General features: G+C 38.1%; 3 protein-coding genes and 1 long non-coding RNA gene across 5 annotated transcripts; 3 read left to right on the forward strand and 1 right to left on the reverse strand.

The window, feature by feature from the left end:
* Positions 1–726: 726 nt before the first annotated feature.
* LOC134813853 (protein phosphatase Slingshot-like) lies at positions 727–5,765 on the forward strand. 2 transcript variants are annotated; one of them, XM_063821746.1, is made up of 10 exons: positions 727–869; positions 1,070–1,208; positions 1,413–1,573; positions 1,811–1,924; positions 2,193–2,385; positions 3,881–3,992; positions 4,167–4,317; positions 4,461–4,630; positions 4,798–4,961; positions 5,112–5,765. In XM_063821746.1, exons 1-10 carry the CDS (start codon positions 763–765, stop codon positions 5,352–5,354), a joined length of 1,554 nt encoding a protein of 517 aa, XP_063677816.1. In that variant the 5' UTR covers positions 727–762; the 3' UTR covers positions 5,355–5,765. The 2 variants fall into 2 exon arrangements, with proteins under 2 accessions (XP_063677816.1, XP_063677808.1); XM_063821738.1 differs by having other exon boundaries at positions 1,404–1,573; positions 5,112–5,447.
* A 1,513-nt stretch (positions 5,766–7,278) lies between these two features.
* On the forward strand, positions 7,279–9,342 carry LOC134821594 (uncharacterized). Its single transcript, XM_063832298.1, has 4 exons — positions 7,279–7,433; positions 8,182–8,282; positions 8,449–8,600; positions 8,780–9,342. Exons 1-4 carry the CDS (start codon positions 7,343–7,345, stop codon positions 8,937–8,939), a joined length of 504 nt encoding a protein of 167 aa, XP_063688368.1. The 5' UTR covers positions 7,279–7,342; the 3' UTR covers positions 8,940–9,342.
* Positions 9,343–11,546: 2,204 nt separating this feature from the next.
* On the forward strand, positions 11,547–12,938 carry LOC134821900 (uncharacterized). Its single transcript, XR_010161079.1, has 3 exons — positions 11,547–11,566; positions 12,444–12,543; positions 12,644–12,938. It is a non-coding gene; the product is annotated as an uncharacterized LOC134821900 (long non-coding RNA).
* Positions 12,939–14,820: 1,882 nt separating this feature from the next.
* On the reverse strand, positions 14,821–22,512 carry LOC134825987 (centriole and centriolar satellite protein OFD1-like). The gene is made up of 11 exons (XM_063838218.1): positions 22,387–22,512; positions 22,005–22,123; positions 21,530–21,851; positions 21,124–21,291; positions 18,441–18,631; positions 17,811–17,919; positions 17,562–17,665; positions 16,881–17,019; positions 16,541–16,717; positions 16,210–16,365; positions 14,821–16,049 (listed from the first exon to the last, which is right to left on the reverse strand). The coding sequence occupies exons 1-11, from the start codon at positions 22,510–22,512 to the stop codon at positions 15,339–15,341; spliced, it is 2,322 nt and encodes a 773-aa protein (XP_063694288.1). The 3' UTR covers positions 14,821–15,338.
* Between the last annotated feature and the right edge of the window lie 327 nt (positions 22,513–22,839).

A 22,839-nucleotide genomic window follows, 5' to 3' on the forward strand; every position in this document is an offset into this window, starting at 1 on the left:
TTTTAACTGGGTGTCTTTACCTACCATGTTCGCCTTAACGCATAGCTCGTTACGAGCGGTTTCAATCGAACGTAATGTACAATTCTAATTAACACCTCTGCACTAAATTTGGTGTTGTCATAGCGAGGCTCTAACGTTACCATATAAGGCAATGAACTGAATAGTTGAACAAGTCATGTGGTTACCACGTGTACGGTCAACTGTCAGTGTTTGTACTGCATATATACGACTTTTGAGCTGTAATACAATTTCCTGTACTCAGGTTCTATTCTACCGTTTTTGCTTTTTTTGCCCTTGCTCTGAACTTGCTTTTCAACGCGCAAAAATTTGGCAGCTACCGCTTGCTTATGAAGTTATATCCGGAATACATCATACATTCCGCTTTATAGTTAAACCATGCGGCTGCAATCATAGTCATACAGGAACTGCTTTTAAAGAAACCATAGTTATACAAAAGATATTATTATTGCCGAATAATTTTACAGGCAACACCTACTGTTTATGTGCACACTGTGCAGAGTAGTGCACACTGTGCTTGGTCACTACGGTTTAGATTTGTATGGTTTTCTTTCACTGGTCCAGGCTAGTTTCGTTTACTTCAGAATCGTATAAAGTACTCTACGTATAGTCTATATTGTATAATTATCGTCTTATTTTAGTTACTCCATCGCAAAATAGAAATAGAATTTCTTCCGAACAACTGAAGCAATTAATTTTATGTTCAGCTATTAGTATTAAGAGTCGTGTGAAGCTGCCAGGAGTATGATCCAGTTTTTCGAGGAAGAGGATGCAGCGAAGTGCGGAGAAAATATTTGTGTGGAAGAGGAGCATGTTTCTAAAAAGCAGTCCTTCCCTCGATCTCCCCTTATGTAAGTTACTCGTCTTTAAGTTTAAGCTGAATGGAGAAATGTTCAATCTTACTAGTTGCAACCTCATTTCGTAAAATTTGAGACTTAAAACAGGTCAACACAAAAAAACCCAATAATTCTAAATATGCACTAACTTAGCTACATGCAGTATGCGCTATAACATTATTATTATTAAGCTACTTCTCACTGAGAAATAACAGTTTCAGAGCACGGCGCCCGTCCGAGCAGTGGGCTACAGCGGTTAGCAGAGTCCGGATAGGACTCAGGGTAATGAGAGGCTTCCAGTTCTATACCAGTAGGAGTCTAGCCAAGGCTGTGGGTGACGGAAGGAGTGTCAAGGTAATCAATGAGGTCATCTACCGGCCACCTTATTAGATCCGCCAACAATCAAACTGCGGCTGTAGGCCAGGACTGGAGCGTGGAGTCTTGGCGGATCTAATTGTGTTTATATTTTCATTGTACCGAACACTCTGGCAATTCGCAGTAAATTATCAAAGAGTCTGGTTTGATTCCACGAGCTAAAAGCTTGACTAGATATTTCAGGAGAGGAATCCAGGCAGAGACAGAGATTTGGGGAACTTCCCCGGTATCTTGAGGAAGATCTGCAAGAAAATCAGACCGGAGGACCAATGCTTTATGGTGGTCGAGTTGGCTACCCCTCAACCAGATTTACTTCTTCACTATCTCGTAATGATCCGAAACAAGTTAGTCATTAAGATTTTCTTTGATTTCTCTTAAACTGTTTTATGATCGAAATCGTACTCTTATTACTTTTAGTTTTATTTTCAAAACTCTTGCGAAATTTCTGATTTCAAATCAATCTAGTTGCATTGAGGCAAAAGTTTCAGGTTTTAGGCACAACCAATATCATAACATACAAACTTTATACATCATTTAAATGTTACACAAATTGGCAAGTACTAACCGATTCCCTCTCACAGGAACAGTTTTGGCTATAAGGAAGATATGTTGTTGGGAGCCGAAGTTGTTATTTCTGATGGTGAAGTGGAGGATGTTAATTTCGCCTTTTATGTCCCACTTCTTTCAAACGTCAGGTTAGCGTTGAATACATCAGTCTGTCATATTACATATAGTTATTAATTAATGAGGCAAAAAGGAGATCACTTTCCGCTATTCGAGATCCAATGACTGCGTTAATAGGTTTCATCACCCCTGCCAATAACAAATAATCCATCCAATTAATAAATTATTCCAATTAACTGCAGACGGCTCCAGTTACTCTATTACTAACTTGATTGCCACCTAAACTAGAATAAAATTGAACCAGCCAAGAAAGCTCAAATCATCCAACTTTATTTTCAGAGTACATCTACACGGAGAGAACAGATTTGTGGTGACCACCCCCCACGACAGTTACGTCCTAAAACCTTCCACCATCCAGAGCCAGTGGGCAGCCCTAACCTTCCTGACAGAGAGTATACGCCGAGCCCAGGATTGTAACATGTACGAGCTGGGGAGCACACATTGGTGGTGTTCTCACTACAAGAATGTAAAGGTAAGGATAAAATAAACAAATACCATGACCCGTTCTAAACGGTGTAACTGTCTTCTATAGGCTACAACATTCTCGGATGTGTTACCTCGTCTCGTACTTGCTCATGTCGGGCTTTAGAGTACTGTTATAGGAGACTGTAACAAAATTATACAGTGCTTTAGTGGCTTGTTGCGCATAATCCTAATTTAACATTAATTAAGTGAGATTTGGAGCTATTAAGAAAACAGTCTCTCCATTCGTCTAGAAGACAGAAAGGCAGACCGTAATGGTCTCACTGCCTCTTACTTGGTCTGGGCCGGAGTGGGTGAGAGAGTGCTTTTACAAGTCCGTGAGAACGTCTAGAACAATCTAACATTATAATAGTATCATTGTAGGGTTAGAGAGACTTCAAGTCTGACTCAGACTTGTAATTTTTATTATTCCATCCTAAGGTCTTTAGTCACAGTGGCCCAATTCCTAGTGAACCAGTTGAGGAAGTAAGTTTTATAACTAGTGATGTATACCATAAGACCACCTAATAAGTAAATTTATCATCCCTAAGTTCAAGTGATTTAATATTGATAAAATTAAAGCTGTAAAACTGTAAAAAATGATATCGCCTTACAACGTGGGGGTTAACCGAATATTAATTTAATTTATAACATGACACTCCATGACAGTTTGTCAAACTTTCTCCTATTAAGTTTACAAAAAAAATCTGTCATCGGGTAACGCCCATCAATTTAAAGAATACTCGTCCATTTAAACATGTCTTACGTCACAGCATGACTGAATGTGATAATAACTGAAATAATGAATATCTGGTTTTAATAAATACTAATCTAAGTCTAAAACGACCGTGACGTGTTATCAAACAACTAGCACCAATTCAGCTGAAAATTAACGTGGTCCATTATGCCAAACTCAATGAATTACGCTCCATTCCATCATCTTTATGATAGTGTTTATCATGTTCCGGAGTAACAAGTAACATGATTAGTACTTACTCTCCTCCCCCAGTGGTGACCTCTTGACACCCCCACATTAAACCCGACCCAGGCTATATTCTGATCCTGACGTGCTGCCCAGTGCCCGCCTACACAATCTTACATAATATTATATTCTTACATTCACTCTCAGGTAGCCGTCCTAATGCTATCATAATTATTTGGGAATTGGTTTGTTTTTGTTTCTCAGCTCCAGACTAATAGCAGTCAAATTACCCTTACCCGGATGTGACATATTCTAATGCGTGACCAGACCTCGCGTCTCACATCGGCATGACGTTATCGGACTATTAACTAATGGCAGCTCGCATATTTAATACGTAGACTTCTCCATTCACTATACGGTTTGCTTGTTGAAATTCCTCCGTTTAAATTCCCCCCATACTTGCATATTATCTAATACGGTGTAAGACACGGAGCAGTAATAATATCCACTATACTATCCTGCTAGTATCTAGAGTTGTTAAGTTGACACTGTTGTTGCTATGGTAACTGAGCGTGTTCTGCAGCCGTTAGACTCCTACTGGAGACACAAGCACCGGACAGAAGAGGACCAGCAGGCTACAACAATGCTCGATATATTTGGGTGCAGGAAAAGAAGGAAATCCTCTCCTAGTTCAGGTGGGACGCCTTTTTTATTCGTATTCAAGAAACTATTAACCCCAGGTTGCAAGGCTTTTAGTTTAAAGTTTTGTTGATCATTGGTAGACATTAGCTCATAGCATATTCGTTATACTCCCTGACTCCCTCAGTAATCTGAATTTTTCAATATTTTTAACTGTGCACTTTTTCCAGATCCTGGCACAGACCCCATTCCCGAGAACGAAAAGTGTCTGACAGAAAACGAGGAACTGTTGTCTGAAATAAAACTGAAAGTAATCCAGAACGAGATCAGGAATGTAATGCACAAGATAGACATGGAGGTGGCTGATTGTGGATCTATCAGGTTGGTTCAGCTTATGAGGATACGTGCATTTTTTGTTTGCAATCGTATTTAATTCATTTCTGAAGAATCGTAATTTGTAGACCTCAATGATTTGCAAATACATCAAATCACAGGATTTATTACGTAACGAGTTTATATTCCAGAAAGCAGGTGGAAAAGAACCTGAACATGAATCTAGCCGACTCAAAGAGTTGGGTTAACGAACAAATTCTCACAATATACGGACAGATGGACGAGCCCAGTCTGATTCTGGATTATTTGTACCTTGGTACGGAGTGGAACGCTTGTAACGTAGAAGAACTGCAGGAAAATGGTAAGTTCAACAACTTCAACGAATCAACCTATTAGTATTATATTTATAATTCTCCCTTACGTATAACATATAATAACCTCTGGTTCAATAAAGTCCAGAAAATACCTACATTTGATGGATTACTATGAACAGCTCCTACTTCATGTTTAACTACTGTTTAATTCCAGGAGTGACGCACATTCTCAATGTGAGTAGAGACATTGAAAATTTCTTCGAGAAGAATTTCCAATACTTGAGGGTGGATGTGTTGGATCGACCTGATCAAAACCTTCTGGAATATTGGCAGGAAACTTACAACTTTATCAAATCTTGCAAGGAACAGGGCGGCAAGGTAAGCAAAGGAGCTACTGGTACTTGTCTATGCAGCTCAGATGCTTTTAACCGATTCTCTTAGATCTGGGGCCCTACTTTTTTAATTTGTAGAACCCTCATGTTTTTTTTCGCTATCAACTTTATCACTTATTTTTGTGCATTTCCACAGATATTAATACACTGTCAAATGGGAGTCAGTAGGTCAGCCTCATGTACAATAGCTTTCATCATGAAGGAGTACGAGCAGTCCTTCAAAGATACCCTCCACACGACCAAAGCAAAACGGAACTGCGTTAAACCCAACCCCGGCTTCCACACACAACTTGAAATTTACGAAGAAATCCTCAGAACTCACGGCTACTCAGCTGATTTGTCAGATGCTCTGAGGGAGAGGGAGGTGAACGAACCATGAATAATTGAATATATACATTATGTTTAATTATACAAGTTATACAGTTTTTACTCTTGCTCTGAAGTTTCTCACATTATGACCTTCTAATATTAAACATTGCTAATTTTCAAGGACAGAATTTAGTGCAATTATTTAAGCGGTTCCAAAAATCATGTGCTTTATGTGCCTCACATGCATAATGCATATTTTTGGTAATGCAATTTTATGCTCGTTGCTCAATTGCTTCTTTGCTACTGAATTTGGCGCATTTGGATTTTGGAACAGAATTACGACACCAATCTTTTTTATGATCCGCGTTAAATTGTATTCATTGTAAAACTTAATTTCTAAGTTGTTAAATGCTTTGTTTGAATATTTGTACGATGTTAATATTTAAATTGTGTACTTAACTGTTTTTATTTCAATCTTATATAATAGTGTTGTCTAATACTTGTTCATAAATCCTAAGTAAGAATATTGAATGCCAATAATTCCAAATATGCATGTTCTCAACTTATTTGTTATATAGTATTGTTGAAAGTATTAAAATAGTACTTATTAATACTTTCAACACTACTATATGAAAAATAACTTGCGAACATGAACATGATGTAGTTACATTGAAAAGTTGAACGGTTTCCTTTGGCTTTACCTTAAAAGAGCATTTTACCTTGTTCACATAATATACAGAATTACATGAAATTTGTATCAGAAACATCAGCCGTCGCAACAATGCGACTCATAAATAATGTTCCTATCCGAATATTATAATAATACCAAATATAGTTCGATAAGTTAAAAAACAGATTCTGCTGGTGAAAGACAATGACATAACCCCATTGTCGTCGTATTGCTGTAACACACCGCCCCAGAGACCGCTACAATCAGTTGGTATGTCACTTTGTGGGGACATACCAGAGACGTGCTTATCTCTCACGTTCTCCAATTATCTTTTAGGATGTGGTCTGGAAATACAAATAACACGTACCACTCTCAACTCAATACCTCAACATATGGGCTCAGGTCTGCGTCAGGGATTATATTATGTAGTGGTACTCATAATCACATACTGACCATTTCACAACCAGTATAACTCTGTCTAGGCTACTTCCAATTCTGTCGGTAAATGTCTCCATTAATTCGATAGTTCTCTATAATTTATATTACGTGGTGTCAGTCAGTCTGTCTCATACCTTTTAATACTTATAAAAGGATACTTTATTTTAATACTTATAGGAGGGTACGAGACTGAAAGTCATAAGTATCAGTATTCATGGTATGTAATAAAGTAATAAATATTTCTATCGAGGATCGCCCAAACTTAAAGTAAATATTTAAAATATTCTGTTTGCTATAACGCTATTTTATTATAAATTCTCGACAATCTTGACTTGAATGGCATTCTGTCTCGGCCTACTTACTAAGTTACGCTCTAAACTTCTATTGATCCTTTCAGATGTTTTAAATCGTGTTATAAAGATTATTAATAATTAGATATAAAGTTCGTATTTTGCAACAAATGGGGCACATTTTAAATTCATAAAATCTAATCTACAGGGAACCTCAAACAGAGTATAAACAGACAAATTCTCATTAGAGTTAATTGTTTTACCTTTATTCATTAGGTTTGCGAAGCATAATTGAATTTTCCAGTGCAGTCTTATCATGAAGTCCTCCATTGAAGTTAGATTAAATTAAGGACTGACCACGTTGCATTTGCAGAGTTGCACGTTTTGTGTCTAATTTTTAAAAGAATCAGGTACCACACATAAATGTGTCGGAGATTTGAATTGTTAAGATTAGTCAGTATAATAATGTCCAGGATTGGGTGTTGTTATTTTTCTTCTCGCTAACTTAACAAAAATTCGTGCGATTTTTCATCTTCTTCCATTATTGTAGTTAATAATAGTCTGTTTGAAACCATTTAACCAATCCTAATTTTAACCAATCAATGCTTATCATTCATAGTATTAGTATTAGTAGGGCTAACCGATAAACCGATAGGGAAAATGAGTTTGCTCCTTTTTACAGCTTGCCTCTTGTGCTTAACTTACGAGGTCGCTGCATTGAACTGTAAGAAGGAAAGGGCGAACGAGAAAGGTACTGGAACTAACAACTATGAATTGTCATCAGTTTTAATTTTCAATTAGTAAACCTCATTTATTTTATGATTATATGCACACACGCCACTCGACTCTTGACTGGTAATTATTGCTTTGTGTAAAAGTCTAGAATTTAGCTAAGCTGACCCTGATCTAATATAATACGATGTTCATTTTTCATTGTAAGTAATTGAAATGACTAATACGTCCATAATTATATTTGAAATAATCATGAACGTGTTAGTAAAAAATTACTTTATTAAAGTATAAAGTAATTATATATCACCAAACCATAGTTTTGCCTAGCATAATTTGGTAGACTGTAGAGGGTCTTTGACCCTGGTAATAATGCCCGGATGTAACCAGTAACGCGGGTCCCATGCCCTCACAGACATGAGCTGAGCAATTTTACCCCCGTTGCAGAGAGGAGTAGATTCTTCAGGCACATTTATGTGTGTGAATACTGCCAGTAAACGCAATACGCATTCACCCCAGAATATAATGTCCTCTGATACAGATAAACCCTATGTTATTATTGAAAGGACCAAACATACTATGTAAGAGGTCCGGAAATGTTTCCATTTGTGCTTTTATCATCGATCACCTTCCACTTCCAGTCGATAAATAACTATCTTTTGATGATTTGCTCAGGTAGACATTTTAACCTTCTCCTTTGTGTAATATATTTATCCGGTAAAATAAAGTTGGTAAAGTAGTAACAGTATGACTAAGTTATCTTGTTCCAGCAATAAACGAGTTGGGCTTGGAATCTGACGACTATCGAGAGTGGAATTATGTTCCTGACTGTCAAGATAAGCCGAATGACAAATCATGGAAACCACACCAGGTCAGTTAACTTTACATAAGTTGCTTCAATAATGTTGTGGACAGTTCATGTAAGCTGTTTATTAAAGGAAAACTGCCTTCTTAAAATGTCATCCAGATTTCAGACTGAAAGTGAATACCATAACTTAAGTAAATCCGATCGAAAACTGCATCTACCTTTCCCTTAGTGCAAAGTACACAAGACCAACAAGAGACTGAAAAGATGTAAATGCGTTGAGTCAGACGGTACTCCCATCACTGACTTTGCTGCTAAACTCAATAACAAGAAAGTGTGCAGCTCCACCAAGTGTGATGACGTTTCTCTCGTTAGAGACTACACGTGAGCAAACGCTGTTTATCCTTTTATCTTAAGTCTCGAAGTTTAGTTATTTACACTTAATTTGTGGCTAAGCAATCTGAACCTTTTTAACTAACAAAATATTCGAAATATTTAGAGTATGTTTTGAGTATTCAAGTATCATATCAACGAACATAGTGAAGCACTGTTTTATTTCACAGTTACGAGATGATGATTGCGCAAGGAATGATTGTGGACGCTTTCCATTTCCCCCAATGTCAAAGCAGGAACAGGAAGAAGTGGGCGGAGGAGCAGTGCTTGATGGGATTTATTCGACACTGCTGGACAGTGAACGTCAAAACCGGAGAGAGAATCGAATAAGCTTGTGCCATGGGAATTATGGACAGATTTTAGGCTTAAAAGCCTATGCCGTATATGTTGCAAAAATAGCAACTTATTACCCTAAAAGTTTCTTATAAACTGAAAATAAACTTAAAATAATTTGCTCATCGTGTTATTATTTTGATTTATTGTGGGAAAGAACTAGCCTTTCATTTTGCTGTTTTACTTAAGAATCTTGAAAAGTATAATTCTATTTCTTACATGCGTAATGAGTTAGAAATGAAAATATAAAATGAGAACATATCCACACCAAAATGAGTTCACTGTAGGAAAAATTCAAAAGATGGCATTACTGATCACCCCACTGATTCTGGTATTAAACTAATTACAGCATTACAAATCTATTACATTTATTGAGGATATTACAGAAGGAATATATGTAATCCGAGGAGTGCTCACTCTCCTCGCGTCCTAAGATGACGTTTCTCTTGACGCATATATACCGATACGGGTTTATAACGTGATTAAAACAATATTATGTTTTTTGAAATTGTGTATTATCGTGATCAAGTCATTACTAAGTTACTAGAATGATTCAAAATGGAACTATGATACTGATTCCGCGAATAATTGAAACTGTGGTACCACTACCAACAGACGCTATACTAATAGCATTTTATCACTCACAGTGACCCCATTCTTACATTCTATAACAAATTTGTTATCTGTTCACATAAGCAGGTGAGATCACCACGACATAAGAGCACCTTATAATGTAATATTACTGGCATACACTCTCACTGGCCTACAGAGTCAAGGCACATGTCACGTGTCACGTGTCACGTGTCACGTGTCACGTGGTGTGTCACTAACTCACTAACTGGTCAGTAGCCAAGACTGTCACTAGATGATTAGATGAATGAGATCATCGCAATGAGTCAATATCCTCCTGTATTGTGTATAATAACCGCGAGCTCTTCCCTTAATAATGCCATTGCTAGCGATTTTATTACTTGTGTAGCAGTGCTTTTTTTCAAGTTTTCAGTGTTCAGTAAACTATCACAAGATCACTTCATTGGTGTTTAGTCACGTGGTATTACGTAAGTACAATCAGACACGTGTCTGCCCAGAGAAAGTGAGAGTTCCGCCGTTCCGGGATAGTTTTGCTTTTGGAAAGTGAGGTCAGGCTGATTAAGCTAGTGTAGTGAGTGTTAGTTTTAATTTTGTGGATTGTCCTAGTCAGACAAGGTTACTTTTTTGCATTCATGTATTGGTCAGGGGTCGTTCAAATATTACGTAATCAGCCGAGGGGGGAGGGGTTTTCCATATGCCTAAATGTTTTGTCGTTGATTACGTAATCAACATTTTCTTTTTGACCCTTTAGAATAATAACAATTTGACAATATTTTGATTCAAATTCCACTCAATTTCACTCTGATAAAAATGGGGGGGAGGGAGGGAAGGAGGGAAGGATGGAGGGAGGGAGGGAGGGAGGGAGGAAGGGAGGGAGGGAGGGAGGGAGGGAAGGATGGATGGAGGGAGGGAGGGAGGGAGGGAGGGAGGGAGGGAGGGAGGGAGGGAGGGAGGGAGGGAGGGAGGGAGGGAGGGAGGGAGGGAGGGAGGTAGGGAGGGAGGGAGGGAGGGAGGGAGGGAGGGAGGGAGGGAGGGAGGGAGGGAGGGAGGGAGGGAGGGAGGGAGGGAGGGAGGGAGGGAGCCAGAATCCACATCTATTAGGTATCTAACATGGTATACTTTAATACAACTTTACTAACCAACTCAATATTATTTAGAAATTATGACACAGAGTAAAAACCCAAAAAAGATAAAAATGCTGACAATGGTAATGCTGGCTATGAGCCTCATAACTCTTATTACCTTCCTTCTCAATGATAGAGGTATAACATACATTATTGTTAGCGTTACATCAAAAACCACATTTTCAACCATCCATGAACAACTACACGTGCTAACTTACACGTGCCAACTAACCCTGTGTCCTTCACATATTACATATTACACTTCAAAAGTACGATTCTAACTCTAATTACTCTACCCTCTAGGAAAGGAGGTAGTGACAAGCCTGCTGAGGAGCGAGTATAAAGACAACAGATCACAACTCCACTTTTACTCAAAGAAGGAACCTGCCTCAGTTAACCTGGACTCCCTGTGTAAGAACATAGAGACCCACACTGCTGTGAAGCTAGAGATCTGGAAAGACACAGTGTCAGCAGGAAGGGCGCAGTACCTTCTCCCGAGTGATATGGACCTGGCTTATCATGCTATTATGGTGTATGAGACTCAGGACCCTATGGGAGTGAGACACTTCTGGTCTCAGGAGAAACAAAGAGACGGACTAGTCAGTGGCGTAACGTTGCCTGTTGGCGCCCCCCTGCCGAAAAAAGCGCCCCCTGTTGGCGCCCCCTCCCCTTTTGGTGCCCCTCCCTAAAATTGAACAAATTAGGTGATTTTAAAGAATACGCCGGTAAAATCTCTAAAAAAGTGTGTATCTAGAGCAAAACGCGCAGTTTTGCTAGTACTTTAGTTAAGTTTTCGAAATTGTCCCATATTCAAACGACGATTTGGCGCCCCCCTAAGACGGCGCCCCCCTGCACAGCGGGGTCAGCAGGGGCTTTCGTTACGCCACTGGGACTAGTGCTCCAACACAGGTACTCCGCGCTTATTTCATCCCGCTTATATGTCCGGAACGAGTTTTTATTGTTTGAAGTTTCATCATGCAGTCCGAAGTGGATCTTTCACTGTTTACCTAATCATACAGTTCGCAGGGGTAGTTGCTGTTAATGCCACTGAAGCAATGAGTCGAATGTTATACTTAGTACTCGGATATTACAGTTGAATATTAGTCCTTAAATAATATTATCATTTTTCAAATAAGCACTTTTGGCAGGGTTTCATACCATCATCAATTAACTGACTATAATTGGTCTCCGGCCAAAATGTCCGTCCAATCTGTCAAATTTGTGTTCAGAAATTTGTTTACTTGAAAATGGGACAGAGTTTGGAAAATAAAAATTTTCGTTTTGTCATAAGTTTTCTGTTGTAGGCTTCCTCCGACCGAAAACTTCCAGCACCTCAATCGTGTCATATGCCACTTACAGTTTACTGACTAATTGGTTGCGGGCGAGAAATTTAGTCAAAACTATAAAATTTTGGTCCTGGAAATTCGATCTTCGAAAACTGAAAATGGGACCGAAAATAGGACAATATGATTTTGCAATTTTATTCGGGATTTTGACTTCCAGTACCTCAATTTGGTTTCATACCATCATCAATTAACTGACTAATTGGTTTCTGAGCAAAAAGTTCACCCAATCTGTCAAGTTTGTGTTCAGAAATTTTCTTATCTGAAAATGGGACAGAGTTAAGAAAATATGAATTTTCGTTTTGTTAAGTTTTCTGCAGCGAGCTTCCTCCGACTGAAATCAAACTTCCAGCCCTACACCTCAATTGTTTCATATGCCATTATTTATTTAATATATTTAAACATGCTGCGTGTTTGTTAAAAGTTATCTATTAAATCTACAGTACTAATAAAGAGTTAAGAAGATGAGCGGAAGAAAGAGAATAGGAGAGGGAGCTTGGAAAACTGACCCGGAGCTGCTGCTCCGGGACTCTTCGAGTTCAGGTACGTAACACTATTTAACACTGTTTGACATTTTACTAAAGTTTACCACCATCCAACAATTCTAAATGTGTTAAGAATATCACAAATTACCATCCCGCAGGATTAGGGCCAAATTATGGTATTTTATCTTTGTAACCACGGGAAACACATAGCAGAGAAGCACTCCAGTTACAACGTCTACAACAGCAACTGTAAGCACTTTGTACAGGATTTGTACGAACTTATGACTGATAAGGAGATACGAATAACAAGCTGGCTAGAGGCTTAATCAGAGAGAGCGGTGGATATATCAGGACTGAGATAGCTATTGTGTGCGTTTTTGTTGTAACTTGTAAGATATTAAAATTGTTGTAAAATTTACAGATAAAATATTTTGTTATAGCACAATTATATAACGGATCGTTTGAATTGTCTGTTTACTGTCTAGTTTACTGTATTGAATAAAAATGGTTTTCCGACCTTTAGAAATACTCTTTAATAAAACGTAAGGCTCGTAGATAGCAGAAAGTTCAAACTTTCATTGTTTATTAAATAACTGGAGATAAAGTTACATGTATTTATAACCCGGATCGGATGGTGTCAAGACACTTTTTTTAAAACCACTTGGGGATCAAAATTTGGGGGTCTAAAATCACCATTTTACGGCTATTTTTCTATTTTCTAATATCATTATAAAGACAAATAGCACATATTACTATGATAAAGACAAAATTTGTGATCAAATTCAGGAATATGGTTGGCCGCTATCGCAAGAGATGGTGGTATCAGTAAATGGCAACAGATTTTAACATTAGTCTAGTACAGCTGACCTGTCAATATCCACATATCTTAATAATGCTGTGTACAAAGTTGATAACAAAGTGTATGCAATAGTTATGTAGATAAAACGTCAGGTGACCTAGTTCATTGATAAACAAATTCATTCGCTAATCGATTGCTGACTTTTCCTGCCAGAACATGTTGGTACTTGTATGTCGCTGCCAGTTCATGATTGTTCAATTATTGGTGCATTTTGGCAAACAAGAGACACATTTTGTTGACACAGGTCTTAAAGGAAGTGTTGGAATTGTATTGTAAATGTGTTGTTTATTATTACTAGCTTTTCAATAACAAGCAACTTTGATTTATAAATTGCAGTAATTTAGGGTTGATGGCATCCACACACTCATACCCACTCCGTTCCTCTTGTGCGAATAGACGAAGATGTTCTGGTAAGTCATAACTGTCCTATCAGGTAACAGTTATGGAGTTTTGAAGCATCTTTTAACAGCCAATCGTAGATTATAATACCACTTAAGACACTTATCGAACTAAGAACAAGCATTTGCAGGCTGTAGTGTGTAACTACTTGCTAACTTGCAGTTTGAATGGCTTAAAATGAAGTACATGGCAGCCTGATAGCAGATAATAATCGGTGATTAGATTGGCGACATAGAAGAGAAATTTGGTATTAAAATAGGATGCTTGGTGTGAAACTAGTCCTTCTCAAAAATTTACTAATACATTATTCACTAATAAAATAAGGTGCCCAAAATAACGTTATTCAAGAACGATTAAAATTACAAATTTACTAGACGACTAATATTACCACTGTATATTATTGCATTAACGCTACCTTTCATTCAAACATTTTTCTTACACCAGTGCAAGAGGAAATCGTGTCAAGTCCTGAAGTAGAAGAGACTGTAGTGAACAAGCAGACAAGCAAGGACCACAAATCTAACTCCATCACCTGTCCCGAACTTACCCTAAGTGGCGACAGTGGTTATCTGGACCCAGATTCTCAGAGTTTGAACTGCACACTTGATCTGAGATCTACCGACTCTGATAATGCCAGTATTGACATAGGCACCCAAAGTGACTTGTCTTTTCTGTCACCTATTAAACACTCAGTACGCCAGTATGGGACGAAGAGACCTCCGCTGGAGATGTCTCCAGATTTGGCGCATAAATTCAAGCGGATGAAGTTTACGAGAGAATCTGTCAAGGCCAGGCCACCATTGAGAAGAAGAAAGAAGCCAACTGGAGATTCTCATTACATCTTGTCGGTGTCACCAGAAAAAACTGGCCAGTCCACTTTAACTTTAAGAGCAACTGCTAACACACATTTACTAGGCCAGACTTGTACTTTGCAGTGACATCGGGCAATGATCTGGTGTTGCTTTTAATATGCAAACTTATTGCATTATTGTAACATTTTGTTGTTTTGAAAACTTATTTTCTTAGCTTTTGGATTTGAATAACAAACTTTTAAAACAAATAAAGCAGGCAGTTTTTTCGACATAATCCTCACAGCCAAGAGGGCAGAGGTCCGACAAATAACAGATCGAGCGGCCGGAGAGCCTGATCGAATTGAAACGCGCGCGTCATCTCGCGCAGTAATGTCTAGACAAAATTGATTCGGCGCAGCGCCCTCCGTCCATCCAATAACGGGATACGGCGCCAAATGGAATAAATTTGAAACTATAGTAATTCATAATACATATTATCATTAAAAGTTATGTACTACACAACCACGAATTAAAACAGACTATATCGTAAGTCTTTAATAATCTGAGAATACATATGTACATCAGCATATTTACTATTGCGAATATTGTGATATTGTCATTAATTTGTGTTTTTATTTCAAAATGAATCATTGATCGTTGAATAGATACGAGCTTAATTAATAAATACACGTCAAAAGTTAAATGTACAGCAGGGTTGCAGGGTGGCATCTCATCGAAACCCCAGTAGAGAAATGTTCTGATTTCTGAATCATAAACAACCTATCAAATTAAATCTCTCACCAGTCACCACGAGAAATCACTGTCAGTTTTGTCGAACTCAACTTGCTCGATATGCTCGGAATCATCTTGTCTTACAGCAGATGGCTGTCCAGATTTGCCAGCTTTATTTTCCTCCTTGTTCTGCAACACTCTGTTCAGATACTGTTGCATCACAGGGTCTAGGTTCTCCATAATGTCAGTCTTTTGGCCATCACCGGGTGTCACTGTTCCGACACCGGGTGTCACTGTTCCGACACCTGCTGAGGGTGTTATTGTTTCGACACTAGCTGAGGGTGTTATTGTGGATTGAGAAGGGTTCTCCTCCTCTGATAGTACATGATGAGTTGGAGCTGGCTCTGATACCCTCGCCGGTCCAGCAGATTCTATAAGTTTAGGCTTTTCCGGCTTTCTAGCAGCAGGAAGGTATGATCTATTTTGGGGTGGCACATTATGCTGAATATTAAAGTTCTCCGCAGGTTCAGGTACAGTGCCACTAATAGCCATTCTTGCTATATCCGTCATATTACTGTTCCTAAAGGAAACAAACTCCCGCTCCAAAGCTTGCTCTTCCTCTTCAAGCTGATCAAATAATTTACGGGAGCCAGCCACAATAGATCTAGTGGGACGGAGGATAGAATCGGAAGAAACGGACACATCTGATAGAAGCTTGGTGCTTTGCTCGGAAATATCCTCGTCAGCGTCCGCGTCATCTCCAAGTCGCACCGAGCTTAGATACTGAGAATAGAATTCGGCTTAAAGATCTGGATTATTGAAATTTATCATACAGCGAATTTAATGTCAAGAGTCCAAACGCCAAGGTCAGTGAACCATTTACATTTTTTATCTAAGTTGATAGACAAGCTTGCTGACAAACACTAGATGTGGCAACTCCTACCTTTTTCAAGAAGTCAGGCATCTCTGTAGAGGTAGGTTTCGGTTGTGAGGATACAGCATGATGAGCCCTACATTCCAGAAACTGGTCTCTGAGCTCCGTTTGGGCTGATAACCTACTCTTCTGTTCCCGCTCTAACTCCGACTGTATCTTGTTCACCTAAATTTACACAATTCAAAACTTTACCATTGACAGAGAAAGGAACAAATAGAGTTAGAAAGAAAACGTCACGCAAAAACCAGAAGCATGTATAATTTCTACCCTTTTGCAATATTTCCCAGCCTCCCAATAGACAAACCAATAGACAAACCAATAGACAAACCAATAGACAAACCTGGTTCTTCAGCTCATTAACTTGGTTATAATGTCTGTGTTTGAGTTTGGTGAGCTCATTAACAGCATCACTTTCCGTCTGACTTGGTCTGGACAGTTGTTCCCGGAGTGAGTATATTATCTCCTGAAGCTGTGTCTCGCTCTGTTGTGAGAGACGTCTCTCTTTATCAAAACTCTCCTGAGGAGTAAATTGGGATCCTTCATGATCACAATGATTTGATAAGAACTGTTGTTGATTGACGACGTTAAGTTTGATCAACACAGTTTTTGTAGTAATCAAATAACCAATCGGTTAAGTAAGGGGTTAGAAGAATTGAATAGAACATCTGAATAGAAATTACCAGCAACTGTTTTCTTTCAGCCTCCATGGAAATTAGACTATTCTTGATTTGTTCGTAATCAGCTGTGACGGTCAGCTTAGCTTCATAATGTAATGCTTGTGATCGAGCTGTATCCAGTTGTGCTTCCAACAACACTATACTGAATGTATTGTTTGTAAGTACATTGTGTAGTGTGTACACTATACTGAATGTATTATTAGTAAGTACATTGTGTAGTATAGTGTGTACACTATACTGAATGTATTATTTGTAAGTACATTGTGTAGTGTGTACACTATACTGAATGTATTATTTGTAAATACATTGTCTACAACAACACTATACTGAATGTATTATTTGTAAGTACATTGTCTACAACATCACTATACTGAATGTATTATATTTAAATACATTGTGTAGTGTGTACACTATACTGAATGTATTATTTGTAAATATATTGTGTAGTGTGTACACTATACTGAATGTATTATTTGTAAGTACATTGTGTAGTGCGTACACTATACATGATGGCGGATTTTACTTTAAACGTGAACTATTAACACGGAATTATGATGGATATATTTTGTGTATAGCTTGATAATTTCTCTACTAAGTATTGCAATTATCAACATAATAAAAATTAATTAATAACATTAATTAAGATAACATCTTAATAAAGATAATATCTTCCAGGTTACCCACTTGTCCTGAATATTGGCGTTATCTGTTCTCAGTTTCTTCACCTCCTCAACATGTGTATCCAGACCTGTTCGGGTCCTCATGTGATCCTCCTGCTCTTCTTGCAACTAATTAGAGTACAATTATTAATTAATTAACGTAATTACTTTCAACTTGCACTAAACTCCAAAGTAACGAGAAATGCGGTCATATTGCAGCCCAGAGTCGAAAAGGAAGTCTGCTAAAAGGAACACCATACGGCACGTGACTGACCTGACTTTCTTTGGCTGCTATTTTCTCCTCCCTTTCCCTCAGCTCGCCTTTACACTGTAGCCTAGCCTTCTCCTTGTGTTCCTGCAACTTGTTTCTGAAGTCCTCTTCTCTGCGAGGCATTTAATTAGGTGGGAAGGTTATCAAGTGGGAATGTGATAATAACCATAGTTTACCCCTTACTCCTTACTCCTTACTTGTTACTCCTTACTTGTAACTCCTTACTCCTTACTCCTTACTTGTTACTCCTTACTCCTAACTCCTTACTTGTTACTCTTTACTTGTTACTCCTTACTCCTTACTTGTTACTCCTTATTCCTTATTCCTCTTATTCCTTATTCCTTATTCCTTATTCCTTAATACTTGTTACTCCTTGCTCCTTACTTGTTACTCCTTGCTCCTTACTTGTTACTCCTTACCCATTACTTGTTACTCCTTACTCCTCACTCATTACTCCTTACTCCTTACTTGTTACTCCTTACTGCTAACTCCTTACTTGTTACTCTTTACTCCTTACTCCTTACTTGTTACTCCTTACTGCTTACTCCTTACTTGTTACTCTTTACTCCTTACTCCTTACTTGTTACTCCTTACTTGTTACTCCTTACTCCTTAAGTTATCCTTTTGACTTACTTTTCTTTGAGGTTAGTCCCCCGTTCCTCTAGTCGAGCCTGCAGTATACCTAACTTCTCCTGGTCTAAACAGACCTGGTTCTTGGTAAGCGCATGTTCGCGCTCCAACTGACTTGAGCGCGAGCGTAGTGTTTCTAGTTCTGATAACAACAACTGACGCTCTTTGAATAGCCCTGCCTCTGTGTCTGCTTTCTGTAATAGATTGGGTAATTAATACCCGGTATGTCTTGTCAGAATAACCTTCAAAAGAAATAAAGTCAGTGATGAGGGGAGAAGAGGGAGAAGATGGGAGAGTTCAGGTCAGTTGAACGTTACTTTTAATCTTACTGGTAACTAAATGCCAGGTAATAGCGAGAGCTCGCAGTACATTAGATGAAAACTCGTTTATGTAAAGAGGATAAAGATAGAGTTTTACTGAGGTTAGGTGTAACACGAAAAGCTGTTATAGTGATATAATATGTAAAGGTATAAAGGAAGAAAATGTTTGGGTTGGACATTTTTGGAATTGCAATACATTAAATTTGAATAAATAGCTTACATGATTAATAATAAAACCATAACAGTCACTCAAGACAAGAATTGAAACAAAATATCGGCACATTTGACAACACCATTAACATGACGACAAAGATGAAAGCACAACTAAAAGTTGCAGGAGATAAAATAAACAAAATGTCCTATTAAAACTAAATGCACTGTTCTTAAGTTGACACGTTGGTGCAGGATGACTAAACCAGCCCAATTCCCGAGTGCTGTTTCCTGAGTTGCAAGTCAGGACTCTCTCTCCCACCAACTTATCGTCTCCATAACAAGCGAATGTGACGGTAGCTCCGCTCGGATAAGGAGCCCCAGGCCAGATCATATTCCTGGTATCTCCAGCAGCAGTGTCAATATAGAGTCCCCGGATAAAGGGGACAATATCAGCCCCAATATCCCGGCACCCAGGAGCACAGGTGATGAGCTGATCACGTGGTGTGGTGTACACTCCCTCCCTACACTCAGTCAACTCCACACCTTTATCTCCCTGACCGGGCACGTGACCAGTGTTACACGTGACCTTGTATCTAGCAGGGGGCACTGGAGCACTGTCTGGGGCGGAGGAAGGGTAGGAGGTGTTACCTGGTAACCCCGTTACTAAGTAACCAGAACCGAACTGAACTTCAGAACACCCAGTCTCACACCAGGAAGTAGAGGTGTTAAACACATCTGGAGATAGTACCCCAGTGTTGGAACACACAACCTCTATCTTCCTGAAGATGTTGTACTGAAGGTTATCTCCGCCCAGCAGGCTAACTATCCTGTTTCTGAACGTCTTGACAGGGTCCTTGCAGGCCAGAGTCACACTAGATCCGTATATCAGTAGCCTGGTCTCGTTACCACCCGTCGTGTTCACGTGACTTAACACGTGTTTAGGAGGGCTGAGGGTTAGTTCACGTTCCCACAACACATGGTTACCCAGGATACAGTGTAATGAACTGTTTGTTTTATCAGAGAAAGTTGTGGTACTGGATATGGAGGGAAGTAGAGCAGTGAGAAACAACAAACACACCTCCTGCTTCAACATCCTGCACTGGATGTGTTTTTATCTTTATATGCGGAATTATGCAAAACTAGCTTGTGTATCATTGATGGAGAGCTCTAGAATCTAGATTCTAGTAGATATATATTAATATATTCTAAACATAAATAACAGATTGATAAATAATAAATGACGTTATGTTAAATAAATTTCCCCCAACGGCCAACATACTAATGTCAACAGGGGCGGGGACAGAGAAATATGACAATAAATACAGGCTTGCTCTACATGCAAATTAGATCACAAAAAATGCAACTCAGTCGCTGATGAATACAGACACAATTTCGGACAGACCGTGATTAGAGGAGACTTTTTAAGAGCACATCGCATTATCACGTGAATCAATTAAAAGAGAGTATATTATAACAACCTAGTGCTTACATAGACCTGATTCATGGACTTAGTAACTTGTAATGGAGTACTATGATCTGAATATTGAGAAGCCAGTCACGTGAAAAAGTTTCAATTTGAAAAGGACAAGAAATTAACAAGAAATTAACAAGAAATTAACAAGAAATTAACAAGAAATTAACAAGAAATTAACAAGAAATTAACAAGAAATTAACAAGAAATTAACAAGAAACCAACAAGAAACCAACAAGAAAACAACAAGAAAAAAACAAGAAACCAACAAGAAACCAACAAGAAAACAACAAGAAAAAAACAAGAAACCAACAAGAAACCAACAAGAAAACAACAAGAAACCAACAATAAACCAACAAGAAAACAACAAGAAAAAAACAAGAAACCAACAATAAACCAACAAGAAACCAGCGAGAAACTAACAAGAAACCAACAAGAAACCAACAAGAAATCAACAAGAAATCAACAAGAAATCAACAAGAAAACAACAAGAAAACAACAAGAAACAAACAAAAAATCAACAAGAAACCAACAAGAAATCAACAAGAAAACAACAAGAAAAAAACAAGAAACCAACAAGAAACCAACAAGAAACCAACAAGAAAACAACAAGAAAAAAACAAGAAACCAACAAGAAATCAACAAGAAATCTACAAGAAATCAACAAGAAACCAACAAGAAAACAACAAAAAACCAACAAGAAAACAACAAGAAACCAACAAGAAACCAACAAGAAACTAACCAGCTTATCAAGAGCCCTGGTACTCTCAACCTCCCGTTTGTGTAAACCATCGAGTCTCTGTCTGTACTCAGTTTCGTAGTCGCTTAATTTCTTGTTGAAATCTTTGTTTACACGATCCCGTTCTAACAGCTTGTACCTTTCTAGTTCCAACTCTTTAAAGCGTTCTACCTGTGACAGGAGACATAATTAATTCATATGGGAGCAGACAAGGCAAAGTAGTGAGAGAGAAGTAATCAATCAAATATATAAACTTAAGAAATTTTTGATCGAGTATGGGTGCCTCTAAGTATCAGGGCCTCTGTGACCTGTGTTGCCGTAGTGGTAACATAGAACTGCTACTATTATAATAGTGGTCACATCTACAATCCGAATAAAGAATCTTGAGTGGTTTTAAATTTATACAAACCTCCAACTTGACGATGTCCTGAATCTGTTTGTTTTCCATGTTAATTTTTTGGAGCTGCTTATCCTGTTCTGACAAGAAATGATCAGCAGGCAAATCAGCATACTTCTCATCCAGCATATTCAGCTTATCCTGTAGGGTAACCGCCTCCGTTTGAATAGCAGCAGACTCGACCCCCTGTCCACAAGACTTGACCACTGCTTCCAGGAAGGAGAGAAGAGGACTTGTTGTGGCTTTGTTTGAAGCAGTAAGAGCCCGTGCTAGCGAACTGTCGTCGGAGACGTTCAGCAGACGCAACCATTCTTCATAGTTCAGCCCCTTATCACTGAGAGGTGAACATAACTATCAATTATTACATGTATCAGCATTAAATTGGAGGATCTTTACTGTAGATAATTAACAATTTTCAAATCGACCATGTTTAAATATAATAGTTAATCACAATGTAAAGAGAAACATAAAGGAGCATAAGCAATACCTAATGTTTGCCTCGCTCAGGAAAGTGGAAAGAGAATAATCATAATGGGAGTGTTTTAGATGAGCAGCTGTTATCATATCACCAACAAGAGCTGCCTGGGTGCTTTCTTTCTCTGTACCCTGGTTAATGTCATGGTGAACTATTCAATTTACATCATAAATGTAGTTGATGATAAAAGGTTTCAAACGTTATTGCTTAAACTACATTTTTGTCTTAAACTACAAGTAGCTCTTTAGAAAGTGCTACTTGTTATTACAACACACAAAACATGACCTAATCCCATAGAAATTTAAAATGGTGCTGAAAAAGTGTTTTTAGAACAGAATGTCTACAGCAGTTAAATTGCTGTTCAAGCAAATTTATGTTTAGGATAAATGCTTACCTTCAAAGAAAGTTGAAGCGCAATTTGTTGACGGAGATGGGACTTAAAGGAAGAAACAATTCCCTTTTTACTGAGTGACTCATACAAAGCTTTTCTGAATTCATCTTCAGATAAACTTTCACCCATTCGTTCTGTATAATAAATTTTCTTTATCATTCATAGTCTGACTAACTCTATTTTTTATAGAGAAGGTTTTCTTCCAATCCACTTAATGTTGAAAACTGGAGCGAAAATCAACAAATAACGGACTTCAATGCATAAAATATACCAATTGAATGTGCAAATGAAATATACTAATGAAATTTATCAATAAATGTAGCTGTTAAATTTACCAATACATTTAACCTTCAAAAGAGATAAAAACGGTGAAATAAGACAAATAAACCAAATCAAACATTCAATTCATAAACCCTTTATAAAATTAACAAATTTGAAATATGGAAAGTAAGGTGA

Source organism: Bolinopsis microptera, chromosome 1, assembly GCF_026151205.1.
Source record: "Bolinopsis microptera isolate Bmic1 chromosome 1, MBARI_Bmic_1.0, whole genome shotgun sequence".
NCBI classification, from domain to species: Eukaryota; Metazoa; Ctenophora; class Tentaculata; order Lobata; family Bolinopsidae; genus Bolinopsis; species Bolinopsis microptera.